The 14,773-nt window shown below is 45.7% G+C and overlaps 1 protein-coding gene and 1 long non-coding RNA gene across 8 annotated transcripts in view; one reads left to right on the forward strand and one right to left on the reverse strand.

Annotated features, from left to right (window-relative positions):
- The window catches only part of PNPLA7 (patatin like domain 7, lysophospholipase), a 135,901-nt gene that overhangs the window by 61,565 nt on the left and 59,563 nt on the right, over positions 1–14,773 (forward strand). For all 7 annotated transcript variants that reach the window (XM_080402037.1, XM_080402033.1, XM_080402031.1 and 4 more), the window contains exons 22-26: positions 1,474–1,623; positions 10,681–10,744; positions 11,259–11,427; positions 12,598–12,780; positions 13,819–13,937. In XM_080402037.1, the coding sequence (XP_080258163.1) occupies positions 1,474–1,623; positions 10,681–10,744; positions 11,259–11,427; positions 12,598–12,780; positions 13,819–13,937 (685 nt within the window). The remainder of the gene's footprint in view (positions 1–1,473; positions 1,624–10,680; positions 10,745–11,258; positions 11,428–12,597; positions 12,781–13,818; positions 13,938–14,773) is intronic.
- Positions 7,900–10,672, reverse strand: LOC308069583. Its single transcript, XR_013930462.1, has 2 exons — positions 8,425–10,672; positions 7,900–8,350 (listed from the first exon to the last, which is right to left on the reverse strand). It is a non-coding gene; the product is annotated as an uncharacterized lncRNA (long non-coding RNA).

Consider the following 14,773-nt stretch of genomic DNA (forward strand, 5'->3'; position numbering starts at 1 on the left):
GAAAATGCCAGTTCCCATGTTTTGGAGCAGGCTTGGGGAGTGAACGGGAAAGTCTGCTCAGCTTTCCGTACGCCATCGGTCACGTACCAATCTCTAGTGATATTTGCACTGAAACGTTAGCAGTGCTGAGGTGCCTTTGTGGCCTTGGGCAGAGCCCATGCTGTTTGGGAAATGGGGCAGCGTGCGATTTGGAGAAAATGGGAGAAAAATTAGTGGCGGTAATGGGAGTTCAGTCAGAGCTTCGCCCACCACTGAAGTCCCGAGGAGGGAGGGACTGGTGGGGTTGAAGGAGTTGAGCAGTGGTGTGTAACTTGTTTGAACCTCTGAATACCTTCTTGAAGATTGCCAAAAAGCTTGGATAAAACCATTTAATGTTCTGTGCAGAGCTATTTCAGAAGACTTGAAAGGAATAACTTAACAGCTGAATATAGCTGAGAGAAGTTTATCTGATATTTCTTTGAGTCCTGCAGCGTACTGTCGCTCTTGCATGTAGACTTTGAGTTTTCATATGGTATATCAAGTACTTCCACACGTCCATCTCAAGGATTCTTCTTAGTGGTGCACCTTAAGCCTTTGCTGGGTGCAAGGGCATCAGCAGGAGCTTATCTCGGGCGCTTAGAGCAGGACTGATAGGCATTAGCAGCAAGGTAAGGTTGCCTGGGAAGGCTTAGTTAAAGAGAAAAGAAATAGTATCAAAATGAGGGGTTTGTGGAACACCACTATCACTGACCTTTTCCCGTTCCCAGCCATCCAGGAAGATCTTAATCACCACACACACATCACACGCTTCTGTCAAAAAATGCTTTCTTCTGCCCAGACTGTCCTACCTCAGCTTACCATATTTTATTGGAGATCCTTCACGGTTACTTTGCAGCTACTTCAGAGGTTCCATATTTTCTTTTAATACTCTGAAGCACATATCTATCTGTAAAGCTCCACATTTTCCCGTTTTGGAGAGAAGTGAAAATAGGTGGAGATAAACATTCCTTATAGGAACTTTGTTGAAAACAGGTATTTATTTCCTGGATCAGGAATACCATCAAAAGTGAATGTTAATTTTTGGAATATTTTGATACTGACAGCAGGTTTGGGGGGTTTGTTGGTTAAATTAATTCCTCCTGTGGGCTACCTCAACGCCTGTTCCAAAACTGTGACCATTCAAAGTGCCTTTTTATCTTAACAGGTCAGGTAAGTGCACGTTGCGTTTAACCTGTTCCTGGCAGCCAGATATTTTTAACAAGACCTAATATCTATCCAAACATGCTATGTCAGCAGCCAAAAATGATGAAAATTATTCTTCATCCTTTTACGACTGCCATATGTGGGCACTCCTTGGTGTGGTACGGGGGATGGTACATCTCTCTTGGGTTCAGCAGTTCAGTCACGCTTTCCTTGCTGCCTGAGAGTTGAAAACAATGAAGTGACACCTAGCTTTCCCAGCTGGCTGATGGCAAGCTTTTTCTTTTCAAACAGGTCATCCTCTTGGATTACACAGCTCGAGCAGCAAGTGGGATGCCGGAAATCCCGCCAGCAACCTCTCCACGGTAGCAATTATGCCGGTGTCTGAAGAGGTGCCACTTACAGCTTTTACGCTGGAGCTCAAGCATGCTCTCAGCGCTGTGGGTAAGGAGTGTTTATGTGTTGCTGCATCACGGGGTATAAATGCTGCTGATCTTTTGAGCGGGGTATGGCCAGGTGTCTGTCCATCAGAGGTGGGTTTGTGCCGTGTTAGGGCGGTAGCGCTGCAGCAATGCTCAGGATCTGCCTTTTTCATGCTCCCTGCTCCCATCCCCGCTTTAAAACGTGCGTTTCATTTTAGTGGAAAACTTGGTAGCCTTAATGACTCAGAAATATTAGCCAATCTGTCTGGCCTCTTGCCATGGCTGCCATCAGCTGTGAGACAAAAAGTCTTACTGGGACTTGCTGGAGACACCGATGCGGGGATGTGTCCTGCGGCTGGCTTCGCTGTTGCTGTTTCGCATTTTGTCCTAATGCTCTCCCTGAGGAATAAAAAAATCCTTGGAGCAAATGGTACAATGAGCATCACCAGCTCTGATTCTGTTTCCAAGTTTGGGAAAGCAGACAAACCCCGCTGCCGCTGGGCTTCCCGCAGCGCCTGTCCAGGAGGCTGGTCCTCCCTCTCACGTGTGAGAGTCTTCCAGGCTTCCTCGGTTGTACAGCTGCCTCCAGCAAAGGATTTCTTCTACAGTTTTCTTTCCGTGAGGTAATGCAGTGAATGGTAAGTATAAAACTTGATGGAAGTAGCTCGTGGAGGAGATCCAGGTTGGCACTGGAAGTCCAAACTTAAGTCCTAAATCATCGTCCTCTTTGCTGCCAGCTTGTCTGTCTGTCTCGTGCTCACAGAACCATGTGTTCAGCTCACAACTGAGTCATTAACTGCTTTATCCGTTGGTGAAGTTGTGTGTGCAAGTTCCAGTTGCTCACAAAACTGTGTTTTTAATTGGCAATTCGGTTCACGCTTGGTACTGCAGTGTGACATTTCCTGAACGTCCCCTTCCCATCCTCACGCGCTATCACAGATACTCTTGAGTTAAATCTCCTGTGGTCCTTTGATGAATTGTTAGTCTGCTATCTTGTGACTTCTTATTTTGAAAAGTACAGGTTACGTGATGCTTGAGGTATAACCACTTACATTTATTGGTTATTTCCTTTTTGACCTTAAGGGTATCTGGACCTGGCACTTGTTATTCTGCTTAGAAAAATCTTCTAGGTGAGCAGGCATGGGAAAGAGCTGTTAATGCTCGAACGCTTTAACCTTTTGAAATATGAATTTGTGTGCAGCTTGCGGTGGAGATGTGTTACAGTGAGAACTAATTGGTGGGTGTTTGAAGATCCCTCTTATTTTGAGATGGCAGAAAAAATTTACATTCCATAATGGAGATCTCAGCCGTAGCTATATTGCTAATGGGTACTTCGTATGGATTGTTGCCAGCTTGTTTTGATGGGTGACAGCACTAGGAGCCTGTAAATAAAATAAACAGAAACTTAAGTAGGTAGATGGACTATTCGGAATAAAAATAACCTTTCTAGTTGAAAGCAACTAGAACGTGATGAACAAGGGGTTTTGTTGTGATCGCTTGGCCTCCCCTCGTTCACCCTTCTTTTTTCTTTCCCTAAAATGATGACTGTGTAGTGCTTGGCAGCTATAGATGGTACTATACAACCTTGGCATCTGAAGTTCTTGCCAAAACGGAGCAGACGGCTGCAGTGGGAAGAGGAAAGTGTTGTGTGAAAACACAGCTAGCCGTATGGTTCAACACGCAGCTGGCAGAGCAGCGCCCCGGCCTCGGTAGCCTCTGCTGGTGGGCTCAGCCCCGCGGCGCTCGGGGGCACCGCGTGACCTTCTGCCCATGCTCTGCGTGCTCACGTACCCTACAGGGCTGAGGGTTTTCGTGCAGGCTGTATTTTATTTTATTTTTTTTTTTAAATTTGTTTAATGGAAACAGCGTTCTCTTTCAATTTTGGTTTTGTTTTGGGGGTTTGGGGTTTTTTAGGTGGTTGATGGTTTCTTGGGTTTTTTCTCCCGAGCTTTTATGTTTTCTTTATACTTACTACGCTTTATACTTGTTATATTATATATAATTATTATATATATACTTACATAGCTATATATAATATATAGCTATAGATTGTTTGGATATTCCTTATTGGGGTGTGACAGTGCTGTGCGCAATGTGCCAGGTGGTGCTTTGCCATAGGGAAAGGGGCTGGGTTTTGGAATGATACATATTTTTTTTTCCTCCAAAAAATGCAAGGATTCGGAAAGTCGGTGTCATGAAGCAAAATTTTGGTTTATTTTCAGATTGTCTCACTATTCACCTGGCTGTTAGCACAGTGAGGTGTGCGTTAGGGGCTCGGGGGGCAGCTGGGGTGCTGGAGCTTGGTGCTCTGCCGCCTGGGTGCTGACCTGCTTCTTACTGCCCCAGCGGCTAATTAGTGCTTGGGGTTTGGGTGTGAACTGCCATTAGGGCTTGAATGTATTTATGGAAATGAGAGGTGTTATTTAATATGCTTGAGAAGGCTTAATTGAAAAGCTTTCTCTTAAGGAAGTCTCTTTCAGCCTTAGGGTGGGGTGAAAGCCATCAGTTTTAGCTTTCTTTTGCAACTTAATATATTATTTTAGGAAATTCCTTACTCTTCCTGTTAATTTTATCTCGGATGCATGTTGCAGTGATACCTCAAATCCCCTTGCTGCAGGTTGGAGCCCAGAGGACGGAAGAAATCAGGAGGGCGCAGGCAGTAACACAGAGATCTCCGCAAGGATCAGCGAGGTACCAGCTGCTGCAGATCCAGGGATGATCCCTGCGGTCGGGATGCAGGCTGGGTTGTAACACAACCTGCAAAATTAATTAGAGGATGGTTTTTCTTTTCCTGGAACTGGCATTAGAAGGCTATTGACAGTGCCATGAGTTGGAGCTGGGTGCGGGTTAATCTATTTAACAGGATTTTTTTTTTTTTTTGTAATTTTTTAACTGCTTCCATCTTATTAAGGGGGTATAAAAATAATGACAGAGTATCTTGTCGCGGAATGAGTGATGCGTTTCACTCCTAAGAGGGAAGTAGCAATATGTTTATTGTACAAAAGAGCAATTTAACAAAGTTTGATAGTGAATGCAATGGTTTAAAAATGTTTGATGGCAAAGTACACTTGATTATGTATTGCATAGAAGACAGGGTCAGAAAAAACGGTGAGGGAGACGCTGCCATTGCGTGGTGAGGTTCAGAAAGGACCCCTGTGCCCTCTGAACTCCTCAGAGGGCAGTTTTGGCACGGCTGGATCCAGACTTAGTCCCAGGCTCGGTCGGCGGTTTAGATAGAAGGGATTATATGTGCACAATCCATCCTTTAGACCACGTAACTAAGATTACAAGTTTAGCGCGCTGTTCATTGCTTACCGAGGATCTGTTGGGGCAGGGGATCTCTCAGCCCCAGGGGTGACCGTGCGAGGTGCCCGTGCTCCGGGGGGGGATGCTGGTGTGCAGGGATGCTCAGCAAGCCCGGGGCTGCCCGCTCGTTACGGAGCGAGGCGGTTGGTGTCTGGCTGACAGTCACATTGACGTACCAGCCGTGTTTCAGTCGGTGCTTTCTCAACCAGCCCTCACCTGCTGGGCAGGATTTGTGCCCCTCAGCTGTTGTGTTGTTACCTATCTCCCCAAACCCCAGCCGATGCCGGGTGCAGCCATCAGGACCCCCCCTGTGGCTATGGCTTGAGCAGAAAGGGGCGGTGGGGGAGCCACAGTAGCTCAGTTTGACAGTGGAAGCTTTGTAACACCATGAATTGATATATGCTGTCCACAAGAACTGGAAAAGTATTCAGAATCTACTTTTTTTAATTATTTTTTCCACTCCTCCCCCTTCCAAAACACTTTTGCCTGTAAAGAGGCAGGGCTTATGGGTTTGGTTGCTTGAGTCTGTTGTGTGGGTTTAATTTTTTTTTTTTCCAAACTATTTATTTATTTATTTAAATAGGTAATGGGAACACCTCACGTGACCAGACTGTTCTCCATACTGGGCTCTCTGGCCCCCAGAGCACTCCGGGCACGTTGTGCTTACATTCTGTATGCAGGGAGCATCAATGTGCGGTACCACCCGCAGCTTCATTCCATCAATTTGTTCAGGTTTCTCTGAGGTTTGGTGTTTCTGTGGTTGATGATAATTCAGATATTGTTTCTGGACAGTACGGATGTGTCCCAGTTAAACACTAAGGGGTGTTCCTGTTTCCGTGGGGTTTGTTCTGTTAAAAGCTGGGTGGTGAAGCAGATCCTTGGTACCTGGTGGCGATAACTCCGCATGAACCTGCTCTCATCTTGAGGCAGGTAGAAATGTAAAACATGATCTGAGCGTTGAGGAGGGAACAGCAAGGTCCTGCAGAGCGTGGTGGACCAGAGGCTACATCACTGCTCCCTTGTTGCGTTTGCTCGTGTGCTTCGGTGTGGGAGCCGTTTCTTTGAACCTTGGTCTCTGGGTCTCCAAAGAAAGAGGATGTAGGGTATGAAACTTCCAAAAAGCAGGGACAGAATTTTCCACTTCCGTACTGGAGTGAGATGAAATCAGTTAAGTTTTACTGCTGTGCAAAGTGTAAAAAAAAAAAAAACAACCAAACAAACAAAAAACCCACAAAAAAAACCCACGCCGATGACTTCTGGTCAATGTTTGTGCTGTCTGGTTTTATTACTGATATTTTTTCCTCTTAATACTGGTAGAGCTGAGAGCATGTCTTATCAAAAAGCTTTTTTGCAGTATTCAGATTTTAAAAAAGTATTTGCCTAACTGTTTTTTTTGTTCTTTTATCTAAACGATACCACATGGCTGTGTGAATTGTGATTGTATGTGGGAGCCCTCTGATCATATATAATTTCAGACTGAAGTAGAGGTGGATTCACATCCAGCATATGTGTCTCTCTCCTTCCTTTCTGCCCTTTAAATATAAGCGTTCTTTTCATTTCTAAAAATGTGTAATGTATTAGAAAGCTCACTGAAATATCTTTACTAATAATTTATTGGAGCTTTTAATTGTAGTTCTGCCTGAATTTCCCTTCCTCACACCCAGATTGGATTATCGATGCTGTTTAATGTGGTGCCTGGTGGGTACAACCTGGTATTTTTTGTTGGGTGAGATCTGACACTAGGACATCAGACTTATTTATCAGTTCTGTGTCTTTGATGCATAATTTTGTAGACTTTTATTAGGCTAAATAAAAATTCTCTTTTGATGAAGTCCAGGCAAATATGTTTGCCGTGCTAAAATTTTTCTGCGGTGCACGTTGTACTGGATGTATCTTCCTGTGAGTGTTTTTTCCCAGGTGAGGTGGATTTACAACCATTTCTAAGCATCCAGGTCACTCCTTGACCTTGGGGCCTCTGGTTCCTCTAGGCAACTTTTTGACCACGCTTTATTAGACTTAGAACGAGGATATCTGTATTCCCACTCCTGCATATCTTATGAAATGGATGTTATGTGGAAAAAAATTACCGAAGCGAGTATCATGCACATTTTTGGAAAGAAGGGAAGAGTTCTCTCTCTCACGTGTGATGCTTGTCTCCTTACTGGGGCAGGATTTGATCTGGGAAGCCTTGCTGAAGGGCTGTCTCAACCCTTTTCTTGAGTGCCTTTTGTTTTTGAAAGATAAAATGAACTAGACCTCTGATATTTGCCAGCATTTTTTCCCCCCTCTCGCTTCTCTTTCATGGAATTGTAGTTCTGTACTGAAAAACAGATCGCCCTGGAGTACCCATTTAGATGTTCCATGAGGTTTCCCCAGGAATCATGATGCTCAGTGCCCAGAGGTAAGGCTGCTGCCAGGCACTTTTCTTACCTGAAGTGCATAACAGCTGGGATTCGGAATCCCAATGAGTTTGCTAAAAGAAAAATCCCCCAGGGGCTGTGAAAAGTCACCACCTCTGGCTTGAGAAATTCATGAGCTGCAAATTGCTGGAGGCTCGGAGAGTGTAATTAAGTTTTCCTTGCTGTCATCCTCTCCACCCGCAATCTGCTGTTGGTCGCAGTCAGAGAGACACTGTTGGGCTTAGATAAATATTTAATGTTACCTCGTATCACCTCTCCTACACTTTTAACTTGGAGCCGTTCACCCCGTGTCTAATCCTGCTGGAGGAGAGCAGTCCCTGGAAGGTGCTGGGGGGGTGCAGGGGTGTTCTCAGGGGGCCACCTGCACCTGTAAATTGCACGCGGGGCTGATGTCGGGTGCAGAGAGAGCATCACTAGGTGATGATGTGTAACTAAAACGCACACTGAGGATGCACTAACACATCATCTCGGACGCTCCTGCCTGCTGGTGTGGCTGTTGGAGGGGTATGTATTGGAGAATGACCTTTTTTTTTTCTTTTTTTTTTTTTTTTTTCTTTTTTTTCCCCTCCTAACTTTGTTGCTCTCAGCAGTTTCATTTAAATAACACTTTTGGTCATTCTGTTTTATGGGAACGCATATGTTGGTGTTCTTGATCGCATTAATGGAAGGTTATTTAATGGTTGGTTAATTGGGAGCTTGCTAGGAATTGGAAGTGTAGAGCAGATGGTGGTTATTTCTGAAACAAAGCGGAGTTGGGTTGGTTGGAAGCATCACCGTGTTCTGTGCTGGGGACGAACAAGGGTCTGGCTGCCTTTGTGCCGTGCTGCCGGTGTGTGGAGGGGATGCGGGGCAGACCCCACCCGAGCTGGCACCGCTCCGTGTGCGTCCATACACGAGTGTTGTGTCATGTGAACTGCCCCTTTTCCAAACACAGAGGTGAGGCGAACGGGCATGGTGTCTGAAGCCACCTGTCTCTCCGAGGCTCTTCTGATGCTCAATGGGGATGGTGTTCTCCCAAGATATCTGTGGGCGAAGTAGCCATCACCTGGACCCATGTAAAGATGCTCGATGGGGATGGTGTTCTCCCAAGGAGATACCTGTGGGCGAAGTAGCCATCACCTGGACCCATGTAAAGGTGCACCCCAGCTCTACAACGTCCACCTCTCACCTTGTGTAGAAGGTGTCCTGGCTGCCGGGGCCACGGGGTTTCATCATTTCCCCTTAGGACCAGGGCTTTGGTGCATCAGATCACTGTGTGTGCTCTGGGCTCCTTTGCTGATGTGCTGGGATCTTGGTGACCGGGTGCGGGGAGGTGACAGGCAGGCGTGGAGGTGGAGCATGTTGTTCCCTTTTCGGCGTTGGTCTCTTACCCGACATTCTTATTGCACTTCTCAGCTCATTGTGCATTCCTGGCCGTTCGTCTTTGCCTGCTAAACTTCCGCCGCTGCCATAAAGCTTTGTAAGTCGCATACCCAGGAAGAATATTTGGTCTACATATCATTTCTGTTTTGCTGACAACTTTGGCACGTTAATGAACACGAACGATAACTCTGCTGTTGAATGCTTTGTCCAAATTGACCTGCCCTCTCTGCCTGCTGCCTTCGTCTGCAATGTCACCAGGAGTTCTTCTGGGAACCCCCTCCTCATCCAGACCAGCTGTTTGTGAGGCTGGATGGTGGATCGGACCGAAGAACCTACCGGTGGTACAGACCGGGTGGTAGGAAGCCCCGCAAGCGCCAGGGCCGTGTTCTGCAGGTGGTCGGGCGAGCACAGGGGCAGCAGCACAGGTGCAGGGCTGAAGGGCACGTTAAACCCGTTGAAATGCTTCTAAACCAATTCCATCTCCTTGGGACTTGTTGCTTTTGTAGGAACAGACTACCATGAGCTTTACTAGAGGATAAGGAAAAGAAATTCTGCCCTCAAGTCAGCCTCCTGTCGGTGCTTTCTTACCAGCTTTTAATCTTTTGGTCTCCACGTAGGGGCTATTTTTGTCCATTTTTGTTTGTTCTTCCATCATCAGCAGCATGACAAAGAGCAGGCATTATTGGGGTGTTTGAAAATACAAGGTGAAAACTCATACTTCTGAGTTTTTATCCAAGTCTAATGCTGCAGAATGTTGAACGTGAAGCCTTTGCAGGAGGACTCGAGCGCTGGAGGGGGAGCTGGCCCCGCAGGATGGCACAGGGTGGCCAGCTCCATGTGCTGCATTTGGGGGTTTTGCTTTTTGAGCGTGTAAGTGTGAAATTGCGACCTTTTACCACGTTGTTCATTCGTGGTTCCTTGATTTTTACGAAATGCATTAAACCATGCCGCTTTATTAGCGCCTTGAGAGACCTCACTTAATTAACTGTTTTGTTACTTCGTACATAGATTTCAGTTATTTTGTTAATGGAACAATGAAGGATTACACAAAGAAAACATTAATACAAAGCGACTACACTTCCGTGGTTTGTAAATGTGAATTTCTCTCTTAATTAGAGACAGATAATACTTTTTTTAGGTGTGAGCTGAATCCCTTGCTTGCTTTGCTTTGGGTTTTTATGTATTTATCTGCAGTTCTGCATCCTTCATTGCACGTGGCAGGTATTGCTGCTGCTGAAATAGAATTGCTAATAAGAATAATGAAGCGCCTGCAAGAAACTTTTTGCACCAAAATTCATCTCGGATATAATGTTATTGCCAGATATGTGTTTATGTACGTCTGTCTCTGCAGTGGAAGTGGTGTGAGTCAGCCTGTGCCCTACTGATCTGGGAGTCTCTTCTCTCGGGGTTGGTAGTGGTGTAGGTTCTTGTTGGCACGTTGAATAAGAAGTCGTAGATAATAATGATATTATCATTCTAATAGAGCTATTATTATTATATAATGAGAGCTTCTAAAAGCTCTAACAGAGAACTTTAGGATTCATCTGGGGAGTTGGTTCAGTGCAGGATGAACAAATTATGTATTCCAGTAGGTTAGTGAAGTAGCTTATTTTTCTTTGAAACCAGATTCCTGGGCTTTCTGTGGTTGCAAAGGGTACGGGATGTTCTGGTGGTTGTGGCTGTGAAGATGCAGCTGCGGTGGAAGCTGGCATCCTGTGTGACAGAGCAGTGTGATAAAAGAGAGCCTGTAGCTTGTGACTAATGCAGCAACAGAGCTCTGGGAATATGGAGAATGGGAAGATGTTAATTGTAGATAAGTGTGAAAATTTTTGTGAAGACTGTGCCAGCTCTTTTTTCTTTGATCAACGCACCGATCCATTGTGATCTTCAAAGCAAATTCACAGAACTACGTTTGTTACAGCTACATTTCCTCAGTGTGGTTTGTCAGGAGCTGAATAGCAGGCATTCATCTATGAAACTTCTTCTTCCAGGTCCTGCTCTGCTGCTCACCAGTGATAACATCAAACAGCGACTTGGTTCTGCTGCGCTGGATAGGTACCTACCCTCATTATTACTTATAAAAAAATGTGGAAAGATACTATGCTGGTCGTATAAAGTAATTGGGAGTAACATCCTGTGTTCTGACGTAGGTTGTGCTTTCTCATCCAGGTGTTTGGGACAACTTTTCAAGAGTATTCGGTTCCAATGTGGGTGGGATTTTTCCATAGTTACTTTCTCATTTGTGAAATTGGAAAAGCTGAGTTGCGCCGGGTGGGTATTGCGTGCTCGTTCCTAGGGATGACATGGAAGTCGTACTGAAGTTAGGCATCGCTGCATCCTCTTTCCTTTGTGTGTATATCTAATGATATAAATAATGGAGAAATAAAGCAAGCACAAGCCTGGAAACAGGAGCAGATAAGGTTCTTAAACTGCATGAGCAAGAAATGCAGCTCCCTGATGCCCTTCAGATTGTTTTGGTCAACATGTAAGATTCTCTCTACTCTGTTAGGAGCTGTGATATAAAACCATTTGAATTTCTGTTTGTTTTTTTTTTCTTTTCTGTCCCCAGTATCCATGAATACCGACTAACTAGCTGGCTGGGACAGCAGGAGGATATTCACCGCATCGTGCTGTACCAGGCGGACAGCACCCTGACTCCCTGGACTCAGCGCTGCATCCGACAGGCTGACTGCATCTTGATCGTTGGGCTGGGAGACCAAGAGCCTACTGTTGGAGAGGTGTGGAAATCACTCCTTCCCTGCCTGCAGTGTTAATGGTCCAGGTCAAAGAAGGGCTTTTCATACTCGGGGATTTTCCTGGGCTTAATACCTAGGAAATACAGAAATACAAACTATTCCTGAGAAATGCATCTTAGAAATAGAAAAAGAATTGAATGAGAAGCCTCTGCCATGGCAGGTTTTGTCTAGAAGTATTTCCAGCTATGTTCTTTTCCTCTAAAGAGTCATTTTGGCTAATGGTAAAGCAAAAATCAAATTGCTTTGAAGCTTTGCCTTTCTGCCGAGGATATCTTTGCAGGAGCTGCAGATAGAGAAAGAAATCCTTTTCTGCCTGGCTGGAATTTATGGTGTGTGCATAGGAAAAAATAGGTATCAATTGCCTTTTAAGATTAATTGAATATATTTTATTACAGAGTGTAAGCTCTATTTTTTTCCCCTTTCTATCTATTTTTATTTTTTATATTTTATTACCGAAGTTTGACCAGGCACAGAAATTCTGTAAGAAATTTAAAGATGAGGTCACAAGTGGGTTTTATTAGGATTGTGAAGGGCTTGGTCTGGCTTCCGAAGAGCCTGGGGCTGGTATCACCTGCAGCGTTCTGGTGTGTCACTTTGTGCTGGTTCCTCATGACGGTGTGTGGGAGGCAGGAAGCACAGCGACAGCAAGTCGCCATCAGTTGCTGAAAACAAGAAAAATATAAAAAAACCCATAAAACCAAGGAATGCAAGGAGGAAAAAAGTGGTGTGATTGGGGGTGGAAGAACAAAACGTGCTGAAGGGTTGTAGGCTTAAGTATGACTTGGGAAGCTATATCGCTTTGCGTGAACAGCGTGTCTGTGCTGTATCTTTAATGGTTGATGTGTTAGGTACAAAGCATTCAATTTTCAGCGTTCAGGTTTGAATCCTTGATTTTAGAGCTCTGTGTGCCACATAAGCCCTCAACTAACAATGTAGTTGTCCAAATAAATCTTGTTTGAGGGTTCTTAGTGTGCGTAGCTGTCTGCAGATTCAGATAGGAATGGAGGTCAGACATATATATCTCTCTGTGCGTATAAAAATATGTAAGTTTAAAAAATATGTGTATTTCACAATATAGTATTCTGTTAAACTGGTGCTGGAGCAGTAAATACCTGACGGCCCTGTTCCTTTGATGTGTATAACATGCTGTAGCTGGAGAGGATGCTGGAGAACACCGCAGTCCGAGCCCAGAAGCAACTCGTCCTGCTCCATAAGGAGGATGGACCTCTCCCTTCCCGAACTGTGGAATGGCTGAACATGCGGAGCTGGTGTTCTGCTCATCTTCATCTCCACTGTCCACGCAGAGTCTTTTCCAAAAGAAGCCTGCCCAAGCTGGTAAGAGATTCCTGCTTTGGTGGCTGGTCTCTTAGCTGTGATACTTGTAATCTGTCTGTCAAAGGTGGTCTGAGGTAAGGATGCTCCATGATACTCCGATGTGCAGCTGGCTGCTACACCGGCAGTGTTCTCTTTGAATCTGTTTGGCCCCAGTTTACTGTAGGAAGCAGAGGGTTAAGGGGCTGATGTCATCTTTATGGATGCGTGCCTGGCTTTTTGATTAACCGAAGTTGGTAAATACGAAATGAAGGTCATATGGATAGGTGTGTGCGTGCGGCGGTGTCCTGCTCATCGGGGGGATCGCTGTGCTTGCAAAAACCATGCTAAAGGTCTAGCGGAGGCAGGCTTGTGATGCTCCCCACTAACCGCAAATCCTGGTCAAGACAGAGAAGTAGCTCCAAAGAAAATACTGTGCTGTCGCAGCACTCTCAAAACTCGCCGGCTGCAACAAGGCTTTTACCACCCCATCCCAGGTTGCTTCCATAAACAGTTCCCACGCCTGGCCACGGCACGGCCACCAACCCCCCACAAGGTTTCAACAGTTCATCTACTGTCAGTGCTGTTTCTTCATCCTCTTCAGGCCAGCCCACCCTGCTTCGTGGCTCTGCTGCACCCTTCTCCTTGTCTCTCCTACATCCCAGGCACGCTCTCTCCTCCCTCTGCTTCTTCCAGGTCTCTCTTCCTCTGGTCCTCTCTTCATATGGTCCTTAGAGCTATTTAACTCCTCAGCAGGAACCAGCCACAGCTGCACATCATCCACACCAGCCAACCCACCGCCCCTGAAGCCAGCCCACCGCTGCACATGATCAATGTTAATTAACCTGCCTTCGTTCCTCCACACGATGCTACGGTGAAATTCTCCCAGCTACTATAGAAACAGGAGAGATGCATATGGTCACTAGGACTGTTGGATAGTTCATTAACCCTCTTTCCATTTGAAGAACAGCCGTCCACCCGCTTTCTAACAGCATGTTGTTGGCTGCTGGCGTAGACTCTGCCCTGCCTTTAGAATGAGCATCTTGTGCCTCTCCTCTGCAGATCGAGATGTACGAACGCGTATTCCAGAAACCACCGGACCGTCACTCCGACTTCTCTCGCCTGGCTCGTGTTCTGACTGGAAACGCCATTGCGCTGGTGCTCGGGGGCGGAGGAGCGAGGTAGGTGGCCGCTCGCGGGCACGCTGGTGTGTGAGTGCCGGATCCTGGAGCACCGCTGGCACCGGGCTCCGGCAGGTTCTCCAGGATAACGCGCATCCGGCAACATCAGCGCTGTTCCGTGTTTGGGCAAGACGGTGAGGAGTCGCTTGTGTTACACACACTTAACCTGCTCTGTGGATTCGTGCCTGGGTTTCTGCGGAAGGAACATGAGTCTTTGTGACCTCTTGAGACCTCTCATAAGTTGGGCTTAATACCAGGAGATGACCAGGTCACTAAATATGACGCTTCTTTTGTTCTTGGCCTGCACTATGGATTTATTTTCCCCTATGGATTCTTATATTGGAAAATGGCTCATAATATTTCAAAGGTCTCCAAAGCTCTTCAAAGTTTGAGCAGCAAGAGGAATTATGTCCTCTAATGGGGGAACGTTCTCCTCTTTATAATCGCCCAAAGCCCCAGGTACCTGTACACTTCTGACAGCCTCACTTTACAGAAAGATTGCATTTTTGCAGACTTGAGGGCAGGGTGTGTGCTGAACACTCCATTAGCATTCCATCTGAATTCCTGTTGAGCTTTGGAAATAAATTATTACTGATATTTTCTTGGGAATCCCTTTTTATTCGCAAGTTTTATCTTGAGACAGAATTTAGTAGCCCTTTGTTGTCTTCATCACCGCGTTCTTGAAGCCCTTCTTTAAAACAGCGCTTTGAAATACTGCTCTCAAAAATAGACTATGTGCAAATTGTATTTTTTTTGTCTAAGTCCATAGAAATACCACGGTTTTGGCTCTGGGCTGGTGCGTGCTTTGGCGGGGAGCGTTCACTACGGTAAAGGTT

Source organism: Falco punctatus (assembly GCF_963210335.1).
Source record: "Falco punctatus genome assembly, chromosome: 9".
In the NCBI taxonomy this organism is placed as follows: domain Eukaryota; kingdom Metazoa; phylum Chordata; class Aves; order Falconiformes; family Falconidae; genus Falco; species Falco punctatus.